The 16,965-nt window shown below is 33.3% G+C and overlaps 14 protein-coding genes and 1 pseudogene across 15 annotated transcripts, besides 4 other annotated features; 11 read left to right on the top strand and 4 right to left on the bottom strand.

The window, feature by feature from the left end:
* Window positions 1-309: 309 nt before the first annotated feature.
* Window positions 310-888, bottom strand: TVAGG3_0791980 (RNA polymerase II transcription regulator recruiting protein; the record flags this gene model as incomplete). Its single annotated transcript, XM_001302589.1, has 1 exon — window positions 432-881. The coding sequence occupies one exon, from the start codon at window positions 879-881 to the stop codon at window positions 432-434; it is 450 nt and encodes a 149-aa protein (XP_001302590.1).
* Window positions 889-1,064: 176 nt separating this feature from the next.
* Window positions 1,065-1,101: a mobile genetic element.
* Window positions 1,102-1,540: 439 nt separating this feature from the next.
* Window positions 1,541-2,340: a mobile genetic element.
* Window positions 2,341-2,833: 493 nt separating this feature from the next.
* Window positions 2,834-2,871: a mobile genetic element.
* A 548-nt stretch (window positions 2,872-3,419) lies between these two features.
* Window positions 3,420-16,965: part of a mobile genetic element that runs on past the window's edge.
* Window positions 4,630-4,992, top strand: TVAGG3_0791940 (uncharacterized protein; the record flags this gene model as incomplete). Its single annotated transcript, XM_051246945.1, has 1 exon — window positions 4,630-4,992. The coding sequence occupies one exon, from the start codon at window positions 4,630-4,632 to the stop codon at window positions 4,990-4,992; it is 363 nt and encodes a 120-aa protein (XP_051082420.1).
* Window positions 5,011-5,253, top strand: TVAGG3_0791930 (serine threonine-protein phosphatase family; the record flags this gene model as incomplete). The annotated part of the gene is made up of 1 exon (XM_051246944.1): window positions 5,011-5,253. The coding sequence occupies one exon, from the start codon at window positions 5,011-5,013 to the stop codon at window positions 5,251-5,253; it is 243 nt and encodes an 80-aa protein (XP_051082419.1).
* Window positions 5,258-6,106, bottom strand: TVAGG3_0791920 (uncharacterized protein; the record flags this gene model as incomplete). The annotated part of the gene is made up of 1 exon (XM_051246943.1): window positions 5,258-6,106. One exon carries the CDS (start codon window positions 6,104-6,106, stop codon window positions 5,258-5,260), a length of 849 nt encoding a protein of 282 aa, XP_051082418.1.
* Window positions 6,518-7,384, top strand: TVAGG3_0791910 (phage tail repeat-like family; the record flags this gene model as incomplete). Its single annotated transcript, XM_051246942.1, has 1 exon — window positions 6,518-7,384. A coding segment is annotated over one exon (867 nt), but the record flags the coding sequence as incomplete, so codon positions are not given.
* Window positions 7,531-8,489, bottom strand: TVAGG3_0791900 (annotated as a pseudogene). Its single transcript has one exon. A coding segment is annotated over exon 1 (959 nt).
* TVAGG3_0791890 (uncharacterized protein) lies at window positions 8,507-8,908 on the top strand (the record flags this gene model as incomplete). The annotated part of the gene is made up of 1 exon (XM_051246941.1): window positions 8,507-8,908. The coding sequence occupies one exon, from the start codon at window positions 8,507-8,509 to the stop codon at window positions 8,906-8,908; it is 402 nt and encodes a 133-aa protein (XP_051082416.1).
* On the top strand, window positions 9,099-9,683 carry TVAGG3_0791880 (phage tail repeat-like family; the record flags this gene model as incomplete). Its single annotated transcript, XM_051246940.1, has 1 exon — window positions 9,099-9,683. One exon carries the CDS (start codon window positions 9,099-9,101, stop codon window positions 9,681-9,683), a length of 585 nt encoding a protein of 194 aa, XP_051082415.1.
* Window positions 9,729-10,535, top strand: TVAGG3_0791870 (uncharacterized protein; the record flags this gene model as incomplete). The annotated part of the gene is made up of 1 exon (XM_051246939.1): window positions 9,729-10,535. The coding sequence occupies one exon, from the start codon at window positions 9,729-9,731 to the stop codon at window positions 10,533-10,535; it is 807 nt and encodes a 268-aa protein (XP_051082414.1).
* On the top strand, window positions 10,565-10,732 carry TVAGG3_0791860 (uncharacterized protein; the record flags this gene model as incomplete). Its single annotated transcript, XM_051246938.1, has 1 exon — window positions 10,565-10,732. The coding sequence occupies one exon, from the start codon at window positions 10,565-10,567 to the stop codon at window positions 10,730-10,732; it is 168 nt and encodes a 55-aa protein (XP_051082413.1).
* Window positions 10,854-11,714, top strand: TVAGG3_0791850 (uncharacterized protein; the record flags this gene model as incomplete). Its single annotated transcript, XM_051246937.1, has 1 exon — window positions 10,854-11,714. The coding sequence occupies one exon, from the start codon at window positions 10,854-10,856 to the stop codon at window positions 11,712-11,714; it is 861 nt and encodes a 286-aa protein (XP_051082412.1).
* TVAGG3_0791840 (organellar and viral DNA polymerase type B) lies at window positions 12,116-13,030 on the top strand (the record flags this gene model as incomplete). Its single annotated transcript, XM_051246936.1, has 1 exon — window positions 12,116-13,030. The coding sequence occupies one exon, from the start codon at window positions 12,116-12,118 to the stop codon at window positions 13,028-13,030; it is 915 nt and encodes a 304-aa protein (XP_051082411.1).
* Window positions 13,661-14,272, top strand: TVAGG3_0791830 (organellar and viral DNA polymerase type B; the record flags this gene model as incomplete). The annotated part of the gene is made up of 1 exon (XM_051246935.1): window positions 13,661-14,272. The coding sequence occupies one exon, from the start codon at window positions 13,661-13,663 to the stop codon at window positions 14,270-14,272; it is 612 nt and encodes a 203-aa protein (XP_051082410.1).
* On the top strand, window positions 14,685-15,545 carry TVAGG3_0791820 (KilA, N-terminal/APSES-type HTH, DNA-binding family; the record flags this gene model as incomplete). The annotated part of the gene is made up of 1 exon (XM_051246934.1): window positions 14,685-15,545. The coding sequence occupies one exon, from the start codon at window positions 14,685-14,687 to the stop codon at window positions 15,543-15,545; it is 861 nt and encodes a 286-aa protein (XP_051082409.1).
* TVAGG3_0791810 (protein of unknown function, DUF4106 family) lies at window positions 16,057-16,506 on the bottom strand (the record flags this gene model as incomplete). Its single annotated transcript, XM_051246933.1, has 1 exon — window positions 16,057-16,506. One exon carries the CDS (start codon window positions 16,504-16,506, stop codon window positions 16,057-16,059), a length of 450 nt encoding a protein of 149 aa, XP_051082408.1.

Raw genomic sequence — 16,965 nt, 5'->3', positions numbered from 1 at the left:
AACTGAACTAAGTTAAAAAATAATGTCTCATTGGTAATTGATTCGAAAAAACTGATTAATTTTATTATCTGATTCAGTTTTCAGAACGGTATTAATTTGTCAGGAAGATAAGAATATAAATTTAAAAATTCATATTGTTTATGTGAAAGGAACCTGTTTTCATAAAAATCTATTGACATAACAGTTATCTGAATTGAGAAAATATGCAAAATATTAAAACTCGAACTGCAAATCATATGTAAATGCAGTGTAGAGTGCAGATATCAGCATCCGAAAATAAAATGAAATAAAAAAATCGTTTCTGTAAAATATTTATTAAATCAACTGTAACCATTTATTAAGAATCCTCTCATAGTGAAGAAGATAAAATCAAAAAAAACAACGATAAAATAGAAATTATTTTGCTAAATTATCTTGACAAAGCTCAATCTCTAATGAATCAAAAGATATTCAATAGAAAGTAAACGTCTGACATCCTCGATCTCTGGTTGCGGAGGGTCAGAGTTAATCTTTTCTTCCGATTCTGTTGAGCTCTGAGAGGATAACTGCTGGATTTCTTCAAGATGACTCTTTTTAATATATCGATACCAGCGATTTTTAACATTATTTGAATTCCTACCATTGAAAAATGAGGTTATTAATTTCCATTTCGGTCCAAATTGTTTATATAAATCTAAAAGGTGCTGATCTTCTTCTTCAGTCCATGGATCATTACGATTCTCGCACTGAAGATAGATTGTGTAACGCTCTTTGCATTGTCGTACTGTAAATCCATTCATTCTATTGGAGATCTTTGCCCAACCATTAGGATCTTTGCCAAATCTCTTTACGAGCTTGAGGAGTCTTGTGTCATCACTTGGGCGGAACTTCTTTCTATTCATGAAAAATAATAATGCTTAAAATTGAATGCATTGAATTTGTAATTGGGCAGGTCAAATTACAAAAGTGTATATGGCATATGAATTAATTAAATAGCAAAGTGTGCGACGTAATGAAGTAAAAATTGAATGCGAAGGTTATAAGAAATTCAAACGTAGTCAATTTATTTTAACTTAAATATTTTGTAATAAACAGAAATTCATCAAAAGTGACAGCTTTCAATTTTTTGACATTTGTAAATTCTAAATTGAATGAGAAAAATGAAATAATACTAAGCATAATACAATATTCTAGATTTAATTATAATTAGGAAAAGTTAGTTTTGAGAGTACTTTTCATAGGCATATAGAATGAAATCTTCTGAAAAATAATATCACATAAACTCATATTATTTTCTAATATATAACTATTTTCTATAAAAATCAAATTCAATGATCTTAAAAGCGAAGGATAAACCTCAAAATTTACGAATATAATGAGTGGGAATATAATGCTTATCTATCATAAAACCATATGAAATATTAATTTTTGCTTTACGCCTAATTTTTGACGACAATTAGCAAAAAATGTTAAATGTTAACACTCAGTCCATTTGAATATGAAAAATAAAATTGACTTTGATTAAATGTTTTTATTTATCATGCAATTCTTCTTGCAACCAGAGTAGGGGTAATTTTAGCTAAAAGTGACACACCTGTAAAAAGTGACACACCCGTGAAGGGTGTGATTACCGATCGGTAATTTCGACAGTTTAGAATTTAAAATTTTTTATGGAACTGTTGCGAGTTTCATAAAGAATTTAAGGAATATAAGCAAAGATTTGAATCAAAATCTTAGACCTAAGCCGCTCGATTCGCTCGCGGCTTCCGCTAATTACAGATCAGCAAAGATTTGAATCAAAATCTTCGAACTAAGCCGATCGCTTCGCTCGCGGCTTTCTTTATTATTTTAAATTTGCATATTTCCATCAAAAGTTCATAAGGTAAAAAATTTCGTTTATTTTTACTAAGAAAAAAAAGGTTTTTGATAATAAATTTATTTTATTTCGAAAAAGTAGCAATAATCGTAAAAGGGTATTGATAGGCTTGCTAAAGTAACTAATTTTAGCTGTCAAATACTTTTGTATTTTGAAGTAAATTAGTATAAATTTGTTTTTACTTTTATTTCGAAAAAGTAGCAATAATCGTAAAAGGGTATTGATAGGCTTGCTAAAGTAACTAATTTTAGCTGTCAAATACTTTTGTATTTTGAAGTAAATTAGTATAAATTTGATATTATTTTAACTCCCTTTGAAAACCTCAATTTTCCATACAGAGGGAACGGGAATAGCATCCAATATTCCCTGAGAATGGTTGCGCATTCTCAGTTCCCTCTATATTTCGAACGAAGCACTCATCGGTCTTTTTTTTAATACTAAACGTTTTTTTTCCCTGTCACTTTTAGCTAAAATTTGGGTTTGCCATTAGTAAACACTACCGTATATTATTTTTTAAGCTATCTTATTTTTTGAACTTTTATTCAAATCTTTGGTCGCAAGAAGAATTGCATGATAAATAAAAACATTTAATCAAAGTCAATTTTATTTTTCATATTCAAATGGACTGAGTGTTAACATTTAACATTTTTTGCTAATTGTCGTCAAAAATTAGGCGTAAAGCAAAAATTGATATTTTATATGGTTTTATGATAGATAAGCATTATATTCCCACTCATTATATTCATAAATTTTGAGGTTTATCCTTCGCTTTTAAGATCATTGAATTTGATTTTTATAGAAAATAGTTATATATTAGAAAATAATATGAGTTTATGTGATATTATTTTTCAGAAGATTTTGTGTTCTTTTTCAAAATTTTTTTTATTAAAAAGAATCTTTACAAAATATACATTTACTTTAATTAATATTTAAAAACGTGCTCTATCAAAAGTTTCAAAAATTCAATATTTTAGCTTTTCTGAGGTGTCACTTTTGATGAATTTCTGTTTACAACAATTTTAAAAGGAAATAATAAGTATAATTCGATAATTTCAGATCAATTAGTTTTAAAAAATTAAATTCAAATGATATTTGATGTATTTTAATTAGATATATGAGTGAAAGTTTTTGTAAAACTCTAGAAAAAAAACGTGCTGCTTGAATCGATTGAATTAAATTGTACAAATTTGAATTAAATCTTATTATTGCCAATAATATGATAGTGTAATAAAATTTACACGTGACATCTGTGTAAAATTCAAATTGATATTCTTTTGATTATTGAATTATATAAATCTTATGTTTTCAAAACCAAATCAAAGAACAAATTTTTGATAACATCATTCAGAACTTCTTGTAATATGGATTCGGCATTCGAATAATTTTGAATATCAGAAATTCGGATCATTGAACGAATCGTAAAATCTAAAGCCTTATACAATATTGTATATATATGATATATCAATTTATTATATCAAAAATTTGAAAAGAATCTGACAAGATGAAATCGTAAATAGCGTAACACTCTCCGAGTAACACCTAAAGCCATAATCCGATATATATTAAAAAAAAAAAAAAAAAAAAAAGGTAGTGGGGCCTCCAGGCACTTCGTGCCCTCTAGCCCTGAAGATGTTTAGTATAAATGAAGTTTATATTCGGAGGACTCTTCTTCTTCCTCCATTGCTTCTGGGAAGAAGCCTTCTTCTGGGTCGAAAACATTATATAATGTGTCGCTTTTCACAAATTATATATGTTTTCATGTTTTGTCACTTTTCTGTCACTTTTCGGGTAAAAACATTTTTATTATTATATATAAATGAATTTTACAAAACCACCGTTACCGTTCTTTGGAAATAAGAGTAAATGTAAAGATATTATATTGAGAGAACTTAAGAAACTACCGAATGGTCTAACATTTGTAGATTTGTTCGGTGGAAGTTTCTATATATCCCATTTGTGCCATATAATATTCCCAGACTCAAAGATTATATGCAATGACTTCGACAACTATATGGACCGTCTCAAACATATTCCAGACACAAACAATATATTGAAAGAGTTAAAAGAAAAGATACCTATAGGTAAGATGGAACGTATACCATTAGATAACAAAAATATTGTGAGAGAGGTTTTGAAAAAAGCAGAATATATAGACTGGGATAGTATATCTGCTAGACTATTATATAGTGGTTCTATAAGAGTTCATGACATTGAAACACTTATGTCAAAAGTTTTATATCTTAACTATACAAATGTTTTCAAAGAGGACATAGAAAAATATATTGAGGGTATAGAGTTTGTGAGATGTCATTGGACAGAGTTGTATGAAAAATATAAAGACAAGGAAAATGTTTTCTTTATAGTGGACCCGCCGTTCTATAACACATGGGATTTTCAATACCAAGTAGACTGGACTTTGAGAGACTCTTTAGAAACTTTAGACGTTTTACATAACCATCCATGCTTTTACTTTACATCCGATAAAAGTGGTTTGGAAACCGTTATGAGATGGTTAGAGGACATACATGACTATGAGTTTATATATGACAAGATAGAATATGAGAGAGGTCCTATAAACTGGAGAAAGTGTCACAATAAAGAAATTTTATTAGTAAGTAAATGTGGTTTGAAATAGGACTACTTGTTTTAGGTTTTTTCCATTGTGTCATTTATTTATTTGACGTGGCAGAAAAGTACAGAGAATATGAAGATGAACCAATGCCTGCAAATGTTCAGTATATGTACTCGTAAGAGATATTTTTATCTAATATTAAATGGACGCACAGAACTTAGCGAATGCACAGCAACCTGGACAACCAAACCCAGAGAATATTCCAAATGAAGTTAGAATACAAACTGCAATGGCAAACTATGGTCAAGTGCCAACAGATGTACAAATGCAAACTGCCATGTCAAATGACGCTGCGTTAGGTTTGCCACCATGGTATGCAAATATGAGATGGAAAGAGTTTTATACAAACCCTGAAGTGGGATATAAACAACTTTATGCAGATGACGCGAACACAGGAGTTGACCCAGAATATGTTTTCTACCAGAGGAGAAACAGAATGTATGAGCTCCAGTTAAAGAATGCTATGGAACTCAACAGGAAACGTAAGAGACTAGGCGGACATTAGATTTTTACATATAGTAAAATGGGTTTCTTCAGTAGTATTGGAAACTTCTTTCGAAATGTTGGAAGAGGTATATGGAATGGAATAAAAACCGTAGGAAGAGGAATTTGGAACGGAGTCAAAAATATTGGTAAAAGAGTAGGTCAGTTTGTTGGTATTATACCTAAAGACCCTGAACCAGAAGAACAAGCTCCTGTTATACAACAGCCTGAACCTGCACCACAGTCTAGTTGGCAACCAAATCCAACACCTCAACCGTATTAAAAAATTATATTTTTACCGTTCGATAGTAGTTGTATATGAAACTAAGTTCTAAGTAAAACGCATGGTATAATGGAATTATTCTTTTTCTTCCATCTGTAGTAAACCATACTTGAAAGTCTGAAATACTTCCACTTGGTGGTTCGTATAACTTTGTAGGTTTTTCGTAAAAGTCATTTGCCAAGCATAAGAAAGAGTTTTGGGCGCCAGAAAATGAAGCATGAACAATAATAGCAGCTGGGTCGAAAACATCTTTAAATAAATATGGTTCATCTCTTGCATATCGACTGTAAATATTTGCTAAAGGAAGTTCGACTTTCTGATTTAACATTCTTTGCAAATAATACCATGACATTGCAGTGAATTCTGTATATATTTGTTCGTCTTTATTTGGATTGTTTTCGTAGATTTGAAATGACACTTGTGAATTTTGTTTGTCATATACAATTCTCACATAAAGTGTGCTCTCGGTATTTGCATATTCATCAGCATATTTTGCATAACATGAATTTATTTTATCTTCTATATTTTTTAACGCAGTCTGTAGAGAAGATGAAAGGTCAACTTGTATTAGCTCAATTTCTTCCCACATTTTTCGTTTCCCTTCAGATATATAATCTATATGAAACCTTACAATAAATGGAAAACTTTTATCTTCTACAGACACAAACTTCATTCTACGAAAGCCAATAGCTTTTGTGACAGATGGGTCTCTTAGCCATCTTAATGGGTAGTCAAAACGATAGCCTTCATGCTTTACGGTCTCTGTCTCAAACTTTTGACCGACATTAGTAAAAAGTTCATCTAATGGTTTAGTTGTAGCAACTCTTGAATTTTCTTTTTCTATTGGAAGCATATTTTATCTAGAATAAAAATGTCAAATGAAACAGCGTCTATGAGAGAAATACAACACAACCGACAACTCATTATACAAGCTCTAAATAAGAACACAACAAACTTTTCAAACTATTCTAAGATATCTGAGTCATTGAAAGAAGGAAACTTAAAACTGACATTAAACCCAATGACAGATGAGTTTCTGTTTCAAGACAATAAGAACCATACTGTCTGTATAAATCCAACAAAAGGAACTTTAAACGAGAAACCTATAAATGAACTTCTTTTGAAAGCAGATGTTGACAACAAAGCTGACAAAGAATATGTAGACGATGCAATAGCAAAAGAAGAAGAAAGAGCTAACAATGCTTATGCAACAAAAGAACATACTCATCCTGAACTAGCAGACAAAACATATGTTGACAATAAAATGTCAAGTGAAGTGACAAGAGCTGAAAACGAATATTCTAAAAAGACTCATATACATTCTATATCTGAAATAACAGACTTAAACGTTAGCCTTGAAAAGAAAGCAGATAAGGAATATGTGGCTAGTAAGTTAGAGAAGAAAGCGGATAAGGAATATGTGGATGAAAAAGATAACGAAATGAAAGAAAGGGTTGACTGGTACCATGAATGGACATCGAAGACTTTTAAAGTTAAAGCCGATACAGGATGGGTTTCAGGATGTTTAGACCTTAAAGCAGATAAAACTTATGTTAACGATGAGTTAGAGAAGAAAGCAGATAAGAACCATACACATACAAGTTTTACAACTGTTGCTATAGAAAGTATTGAAGGAACGGTTGACGTAACTGGTGGGGATGTATTATATTGTAAACCTCCTAACTTTCCACACGGTTTAACATCGGATGACGACATAACGACGATGAGAAACATTAGATGTAAAGATGTTTATGTCATGAAGGATGAATATAATACTAAATTCACTGCTCAAGATTTATATGACAAGAAAGCAGACAAAACAGAGCTTCAAACATTAAAGACAGAAATACTTCAAACATTATATCCTATAGGCTCTATTTATACGTCAATGAACTCAACAAATCCAGAAACAGTTCTGGGTTTTGGAACTTGGACTCAAATAGTCGACAGGTTTTTGTATTGTGCAAACTCTTCAAAGGAAACAGGTGGAAGTAAAACGATTTCAGGTGAAAATTTACCTGCACATAGTCACTACATAGATTTAAGTACATCTCAAGCAGGTTGGCATAAGCATAAATTTTGGGATTGGTCAGCAATGAAAAAAGGTAAAGGATATGATGTTAAAGACAACGTTCAGTTTGCTATAAATTGTTTCTGGGGTAACACTCAGGGAGATGGAAACCATACACATCGCGTTTCAGGATATACGCAAACAACGGGACAAAGTAAAGACTACATGCCACCTTACATGACAGTTTACGCATGGTATAGAAATGCTTAGTCGTCATTTTCAACTTCTTTAGCATATTCGTCAGGAGTTGTCTTATATTTGTTAGGAACTGTCTTTGAAAGTATACCACCTTGAACTTTGACAAGTTTGAAACGAGGTCTGACAATAGTAGTTTTATCTTCTGCTTGCAGTCTGTACATTTTGCCATGTTTGCCTAAAACTTCATAATATTCTCTTGTATACTTTCTTCTATTTTTACGAACACGAATGTGAGTACCTGTCGGGTTCCCATTGTTGTCATAGTCAATAGTATTTTCATATGGGTCGCGTTTAGGTATTTCTATTTTTACTTTGTCACCTTTCTGAAGTTTGAAGCCCGGCATTCTTTCTTGTTTGTCTCTTTTGACTAAATTATTAAATATATAGTCTTTCTCTAAGTCAGGGTTGTTTTTCATTTCTTCGGGGAGTGGTTTCCCAAACCTTTTTGTTTACGGCTATTGTAAATATTTAAAACTTGTCTCATCTTTGCCATGGAGAAGTGTCTATATTTGTCGTCATATGACATTTCATTTGCTTCACCACCTTGTGGTTGGTTTAAGTCTCTTAACATTTTTATACAACCGTCAATGACACCAAGAGCAGAATGGTTTTGGTCGACAATGAAATATTGGTTTACATTTTTTGAACGCAGATAGTTTTTTACATCATCTGATTTGAAAGAACTTTCATAGTCAGATGTCAGTTTTGTTGGATGGTATTTGTCAACGAATATTGTCAAAGCAGTTTTCACATCTAAAATATTTTTGGACCATAATGGTATGGCTTCACAGTATCTTGTGTTTTGACCAACAAATATTAGCCAGTATGGTGGTCCATCTTCTCTATACCTCGGAATGTTTTCCAAGATATCCATAAACCAAGCATTTGGTGTTGAACTAAAGATTTTTATCATGAGTGCTTTCTTTGTTGCCTTAGAAACATAGGGGTCCTTGTTTGGATTCGTCATTTTTTAACCCATAAGAAATGGGTTTATTTGGCGCATTAGCAGGAGTTGCATCCAGATTTTTGCCCGCAGTGGGAACAATAGCCAGAGGTGTATTTGGAGTTGGAAGGAAGATTTTGAGTACATTAGGTATACTTAAAGAGAAAGCACAACCTATTATACAAACTGTACAGAAAGGTTGGGATGTAGCACGAGATGCAGCAAATCTTATTCCAAATCCTGAAACAAGAGGAAAAGTTCAAGGATGGATGGACAATGTAGGAAGACAAGCAGGAAACTATTATAACAAAGCAAATGACTACTATAACCAAGCAGGACACTATATGGACCAAGGTGAAAGATTCTTTAACAGAGGATATAACCATGCACAACAATGGGTAAACAATAACCAACCTCAACCGCCTCAAACGTGGGGAATGTAAAGTTTTTTACTGAGATGAAATGAACAATACAGCATTGAGACAAATGGGTTCAAGATGGATTTGTCGACTTCCAGCAGTTACACAACGTGTTTGTCAAGTTCTTCCTATACCTCAGGAAGTTTTAGACCGACTTAAAAACAACAACAACCAGTTGAAAACAAACCAAACTAAAATTTTTTACTGAGATGAAATGACCGAAGAAGTTGAAACGGTAGATTTGACACCACAAACAAAAAGTTCAGAACCATTGTCAAAACCTGTCAAAGAACTTACAGATGAAGAGAAAAATTCAATAATAGAAAGTGCCAGGTCTGGAAATACAAACCCTAACTACAAAGTCACTTTTCATAGAAATGGAACGGCTAGTATCTCAAAAAAGAAACAGACTCTCACAAATAAAATATTGAAGTCTGAAGGAGCTTTCGAGACAACAGATGGAAAAGTTTACTTCACTGACCAACAGTTCATTATAGAACATCTCATTGACTTAGAGTCGAAATATTCTAAACTTTACAACAAACACAAAAAGTTGAAAGGAAAACAAAAACAAATGGCATATGATATTTATGAAGATGTTGACGACACAACTGTTCCTGCAGGTGAGGTAAAGTCAAAGGAACCGAAAAGTGACGAAAAACCGATAGAAGAAGAGAAACCAAAAACTGAAGATAAACCAAAACCAAAGTTTAGTTTGGAAACTAAACCAAGTCAACCTTCATTAGCTGGTATGGGTTGGCGTCAAAGACTTATGGCAGCAGGTGGTTATGTTAAGTAAAGAAAAAAACATTTTTTTATTTTTATAAAAATGCCCCCATATAGAATGGATAGAAAATCTGCTAGAATAAAAGCAGAGTTGCAAAGATATGGTTGGAGAGTTTCGAAGAATTTTAAATATAGGAAGGGAAGACCCATAAAAGTCTATGACAAACTGGCTGGTCTTCGCTACGAAATGGATTTGGAAACAGCACGTGCAAATTATCCAAACAGACTAGAGAGGTTAGAAGAAGAACGTCTTATGGACATGCCTTTCGATGTTAGTGAACCTCAAGTTGAAGGACACGACGGCTTTGCCAGATTCTACTGGAAACATGACGAACAATTGCATCCTTTGAGAAGGAAAAAAGGTAGTGCAGAGGATGGTCATGCTCCCATGGAAAGAACAAGATATGCATATGAGAAGTACCGTGAAGTTAGAAGTCAAATTACATCTGGTCGAACCTTTACAGTAAACTTTGACGAAGGAAAGAACAAAGAAGGCTTCATGGGAGTACTTGCTGCCATACAAGACGGAAATAAGAAAGGATACAATCTCAGATTGACCATAACAGATTTGGATGGTCACATTTACTATGCAAATGGCAATGAACAAACAGCTGCAAAACTTCTTGACGCTTTCAAGACTACAAAGAGAGAACAAATGTTTGACTCCGACTCAGACATTTTGAATGCAATTGAAGGAATTGCAAGTGTCAAGTTCGAATGGTACCAACCTAACCCTCAAGCAGTCAGACAACATGCTGGATACTTCCCGTTCATAAATAAGTCTGACATTGGTCTTACCCTCAGTTCGCAAAGGCAGTCCTTGACAACTACAACAAATTCTTCTCCGAAGTCAAATCCAAAGTGAAGGTTTACTATGAGAACATTGACGCACTCATGACGAACGAAGAAGGGTACAACAAACTCATTGAAATGGGAATGGTCGGTGAAAAGATGGGCTGTTTTAAGCTAGATAAGGTATTTTCCGAAGTTCATGTCCTCTCCAAGCGTAAGTACTGGGGCATACTTGAAGACGGCACAGAAATAAAACATTGCATGAAGTAAAAAATTTTTATTTGAAATGTACGCTGAGTTTGTTGGAGAAGACCGTTGGGAAACTTGTTTGTTAGATGAGAAATATGAAATGGCATACCATTTTAAAACAATATATTTTTACATATATTAAATGCTTCAGGTTGAAAAACAAAGAACAAAAGTAGCAGATACAAAACCGTTAGACTATATCTTTACAAATGCTGGTAGGACTATTTCAGATGAAGAAATTTCATCCCGAACATACAGGTTTGACTATCCAATTCGTTGGCTTCAAAGTCCTTCAGATGCAAAGGCAATAGGATTTAGAAGAGTTTTGTTTTCAAATAGAACTAACGCATTTATGTTCGCAGTATATTTTCATGGGCAGTATAAAGGTTCTGGTGGTCTAATAGACAAATTTGACGAAATGAGAATCTTTACAGTTCGTTCAGACGAAAGTCTTGAGAAAACTCTAAATGACTTTCAAACTCAAATGAATAAATATTATTGGGAATTTCAAGAAAAATACGACTCTTTACTAAATGGAACATACTATCTGAAACTAGAATATGACAAGATGAACTCCACCGTTTCATTTCAAAAGATTGAAATTAACCCTCCAAGAGATACAGAGTTTTTATATTGGGAGGTAGACAAACGTTCTTGGGCACAATTTCTTCGGTTACTAAACCAGAACGAACCATTACCACCAGATGGTCCATTTAAATTTATACTTCCACCAGCAGATTTGACAGTTTATAGAAACGTGTTTGACCCTCAAAATGTTATGTGTCATGCAAGTTTCAGTTCAAGCAACAATAGTTTTCTATGTATTGGTAAGGACTTTTATGACTTTGCTTCTAAATTCTACGAACCACCTAGTAACAGTTTCTCTGACTTTCAAGTTTGGTTCACAACAAATGGTGTGCAACATATTATTCCATTGTACTATGACTTTTATCTCGAATTGTCTTTCATATATAACTACGGAAAAGTGCTGAAAAAGTATTGAAAAATATATTTTAGGTGAAGAGGTGAGATCTCACCTGTTTTTTCACCTCTTTTTTCACCTCTTGAATTTGTCATGAATTTTATACAGAAAACATAGCACAAAAATATAATTTAGGTGAAGAGGTTAGATCTAACCTCCTTTCTAACCTGTTTTCTACCCTCTTGAATTTTCATGAATTTTATACAGAAAATGCTTGTTTTGAGGTCGAGCCACTTTTGGCTCCACCGTATTCTTTCAACCAAAACTCATGAATTCAGCAAAAATATAATTTAGGGTAGAAGGTTAGATCTAACCTCTTTTCTACCCTCATTTCTCACCTCATGAATTTTCATGAATTTTCCCGAAATAAAAAATAAAGTTAGTTTTTTTAAAAAAATATTTTTTATTTTTATTGTAAGAACATGTTAGCAACAACAGCACCAAACTCGTTAGTTATGAACCCAACTTCAATGTTAGTAGAAATGAAAAGCTTCATTCCTTCTTCATATACTTTTGAAACAGAAATCCAGAAGATAAAGCAAGAACTTTTAACAAGTACTTTGGACTGTTGTGCGAAAGATGAAACAAATGAACAGTATCTTTATGAAATGCAGGACATTATTGACCATTTACCCAAATTGCCTGAAATCCAACAACAAAAACTAACCATTCCTGAATTTGACGAAATTGAAGTCAAAGCAACTGACTCAGTAGAAATAAAGAAGTTCATACGAAAGGTAAACTATGAGTTTCTAGGATTTCATTGCAACCATAAGGTTATGGACAAAGATTGCGACATGGTATATAAAAATGTTTCTGACCTTTACAAAACCCGGGAGTTTAAGACCTACGACAACTTTGTTTCGTTAGTTGCAGAATGTGTATGGCAGATAAGAGATAAAGATAGAAGAGGTAAGGTATGGAATGAACAGATAAAACCAACTGCTTCAGATTTAAAGAAAACCATTGACGCCTTGGTTGTTTTAGCAGGTAAGGTTTCAGAATATAACGCAAAAATGAACCCGCAATGTTCAAAATGTAAAGCAGCAATAAGAAAATATAACTACTCCGTCAAAGAGATAGAACGTATGAGAAACGACTATGCAGACTTAAAGAAAGAAGCAGAAAAACCAGCAGAAGATAAAATGGACATGTTAGAATTTCTGAACAAAAACTATCCAACTGCTGACGATTTCCTTCTATCTGACGTCAAGAAGAAATATAAAGAGACTTTCGGTATCGTTAAAACATTCGATATCCTCAGCGAAGAAATAGAAGCTACAAAACTGTTTAGGATTTCAAATATACATCGTACAATTCATGTAAAACGTTTATAAAATAACTGAGGTGAGAAAACGGGTGAGAAAACAGGTGAGATCTCACCTCTTCACCTAAACATTATTTTTACTGAATTCAGCAACAAAATTCTGAGTAAAATAATTTTTAGGGGCATGTGTCAAACCGTTGAGTTTTCACAAAATTTAAAAAATAACGTTTACCATGTAAAACGCTTATAAAATAACTGGGGTAGAAAAGAGGGTAGAAAACGGGTGAGATCTCACCTTCTACCCTAAACATTATTTTTGCTGAAAAATGACCAAAAATCTGAGTAAAATGGCATATGCTTGCTTCCCTCGGAAAAACCGAGAGAAGAGATTCCGTACGAAAATCGTGAAATTTCTCTAGACCGGATTTTACCGGCCTTGCCTAAAACACATGAAAATCGTGAAGAACAGCGACCAGGGAAAAAAAACTTAGTCGCCTAAAACTCATGAAAATCGTGAAATTTCTCTAGACCGGATTTTACCGGCCTTGCCTAAAACACATGAAAATCATGAAGCACAGCGAGACCGTTTTTTTTTTCTGGGTCGCCAAAACTCTATGAAAATCGTGAATTTCCTTAAGATAGAAAAAATAAAGTTAGTTTTATTTTATTTATTTTTTTTATTTTGTATGTAAGAACAGAAATGTTAAACATTGAGTTTGAAACAGTTAGAAAGATAGACAATGACACCAAAGTGGTTAGAATAGGTGATTTAAACGTAAGATACTCAAAGAAATACAACAAATATTCTTTGTCAGACATTATATCTCCATCTGGAAAGAAAACATCCCATTGGGTTGGAATTGCTTCTACTCAGAAAATTTTGACAAGAAATCCTGAGCTTATGATATCGGTAAGATTCTATGGAACTACAGCATATCTCATCGACAAAAGTCTTATACCAATAGTTTTGTTATGGTTAGACCCAGTTGTTGGATATAACTTCATAACATATGGTTTATTCGACTCAGAACGTTGCAGTGAAGGCTTACTTTACATCGTTCAGAAACCGAAGGACTTCAATACAAAAAGATATAAGATAGGAAGAACATATAATATAACTCAAAGATATGACAGTACAGTCAATAGAGTCAAGGTTGTGTTCGTTAACGATATGAGAGCTGCTGAAACAGAACTACTTGAAAAGTTTGAGAAAATGTATGGTGCTCCCATAAAAGGTAAAGAAACGTTTGAAGTAGATGAGATAGATAAAGCTATAAAATTATTTGACGAAGTTGCTGAAAAATACATGTAAAAATAACGTTTACCATGTAAAACGCTTGTGAAAAAAACAGGTGAAAAAAAAGGTGAGATCGCACCTCTTCACCTAAACATTATTTTTGCTGAATTCAGCACAAAAATCTGAGTAAAATGGCATAAGATTGCTACCCTCGAAAAACCGAGGATAGAGATTCCGTATGAAAAACAGTGAAGAACAGCGAGTAGGTAAGAAAACCCAGTCGCCTAAAACTCTATGAAAACAGTGAAATTTCTCTAGACCGACTTTTTCCCTACTCGCCAAAACACATGAAAACAGTGAAATTTCTCTAGACCGACTTTTACCGGCCTTGCCTAAAACACATGAAAATCGTGAGTTTCCTTAAGACAGAAAAAATAAAGTTAGTTTTATTTTTATTTATTTTTTTATTTTGTATGTAAAGACAGATATGTCAACAACAGAGAACACAACAACTGCTATCGTTCATGAAGCTATAAATGAAGAATATGAGTACATACAGTTTAACAAACAACTCCGTCTCATTCGTTCGGTCAAAGACGATATGTACCAAATGCAAAGTATTTTGACAGCATGTTTTGCTCCAGATACTAAGCTTCCTAAAGACTGGTTTAGGAACCAAAGCACACAAGAACTTTTGAGCGAAGCACAGCGAGACATACTTTTTTCTGAAAACAGTGAAGAACAGCGAGTAGGTAAAAAACCCCAGTCGCCAAAACTCTATGAAAATCGTGAAAAATTGCCAAACGGTTTAAGAGGATATTATGTACATAGACTTCTTGTAAATGCTGTTGCAATGTGGGCTTCGCCTCGTTATGCTTGGTATATTTACAGACTTCTTGACGAAATTCATAGACAAGAACGTGAAGAGCTAGAGAACAAGCTTGAAGCAAAAGATGAAGTCATTGAAGCAAAAGACAAAAGCATTCAGAAAAGAATACCACGTTCGGTACCAAAAGGAAAGGAAAAGAACTATAAGTATATGATTTATACTGAAGAGATGGAAAATGAAGAAGATAAAGATATGGTTATGTTGCATTTAGTCAGAAGAAACAACAAAAGCTTTTACGACCTTGCTAAGATTTACAAATCTGACAGAAATTGGTTCTATCGCGAAAACTTACCGATTTCAATGACCCCAAATGAAGATGTGAAACAAATAGTTCAAGATACTTTACCTCAAACACACTATGATATGAAAGGTTGTACAATACTTACCTTCAAAGAAGATTTGCCATTGTTAAAGGAAAAAATAACAGAGTATTTTGACAACTTCAAACAAGTAGGGTAGATGAACTCTTTATTTTTTACGCTTGACTTCAGATGGCTCAGGTAGCTCTATAAAGTAAATTGGCTTGTCAAATCCTTCTGGCATTCCGAGTCCTTCCTTCCGACAGAAAAATATTTTCCCGACAACTGGAAAAAGTTTTTCCTTCCGACAACTGGAAAAAAATTTCCTTCCGACAGAAAAAATTTTCCCGACGACAAGAAAAAATTTTCCATCCGACAAGAAAAAATTTTCCAGTTGTCCGTCCGTAAACCATTCAAATTTTCGAAAATTGAGAACTTTTTGGTCGAACTTCAGAAAAAAATTTTCCATCCGACAGGAAAATTTTTTCCATCCGACAGGAAAATTTTTTCCATCCGACAGGAAAATTTTTTCCATCCGACAGGAAAATTTTTTCCATCCGACAGGACACAAACGGATGACTGACGTTCCTCTTCCTGAATGCCTTCCAAAGCCAGAAGAACCGACAGCCCCAGCACCACAACAGACTTACTAAGACTAAACACTTACATTTTTACGCTTGACTTTTTACAATTTGAACTTTGTTTGCGTAGATATGAATTCTGAAAGAAGTATGAGGGTCTTGTATGACTTTGTACTTCTCCCAAAGTTCATGTCTGTCAAACTTACCTGCCATGGACTCTTTCATAAGTTCCATGAAATCGTCTTCGGACAATCCGGGGAAAAGTACAATGTCAGTAAGTATTCTCTTTACATCCTTACTTAAACTCTTTGCTGTCTGTACACAAATGACAACTGAAATGTTAAAGTGTCTGAGCTTCTTAAGAATTCGACACATATCTTGTTCTCTATTCTTAAGCAAAGGATGAGAAGCAAAGTCATCTAAGATAAGAAGACATCTATGAGGGTAAGTCTTCCAATCGTAAGATTGCAATTTCTTCGAAATGTATTCTATCTCTTTCTGTTTGTTTCTGAAGTGTTTCTTCTCTAATATTCTCTGCATTTCCTCATTTGGGTCTTTAAACTTAGAATTTATATACTCATTTATAGCATTGTACTTCAAAACTCTTCTTTGGTACTTCTTTATCCAATCTAACAACTCAGAGTCTTTTATACATACTAACTTAGACTTCTTTATAATATCTTTGAACGAATTGACGGTTTGGTCAAATTGACCAGAAGTCGAACAAATAACAACTAACTCATAGAATGGGTTCTTCTCATCTAGTTCTTGTTGTTGTGCAGCCATTTTAAGATAAGTGAAAGTCTTACCCGACCCAGGTGGTGCAATTAGACCTGTTATACCATTCTGAGCAAATAAGAACTTGTCATGTATAGGTTTTATCTGAGCATTTTCTAACTTCCTCTTGTTCTTGTTTAAAACATTCTCAAATTTCTTGTCAATGTCAGCAAACTTTTTTTCTAACATATTTTTAGAAAAATTAAAATTTTTATCTTTTAG

The sequence above is a fragment of the Trichomonas vaginalis genome, chromosome VI (genome assembly GCF_026262505.1).
Source record: "Trichomonas vaginalis G3 chromosome VI, whole genome shotgun sequence".
Taxonomy (NCBI): Eukaryota; Parabasalia; order Trichomonadida; family Trichomonadidae; genus Trichomonas; species Trichomonas vaginalis.
The sequence above is the reverse complement of the archived record's forward strand: the minus strand, read 5'-3'. Positions and strand labels throughout refer to the sequence as shown.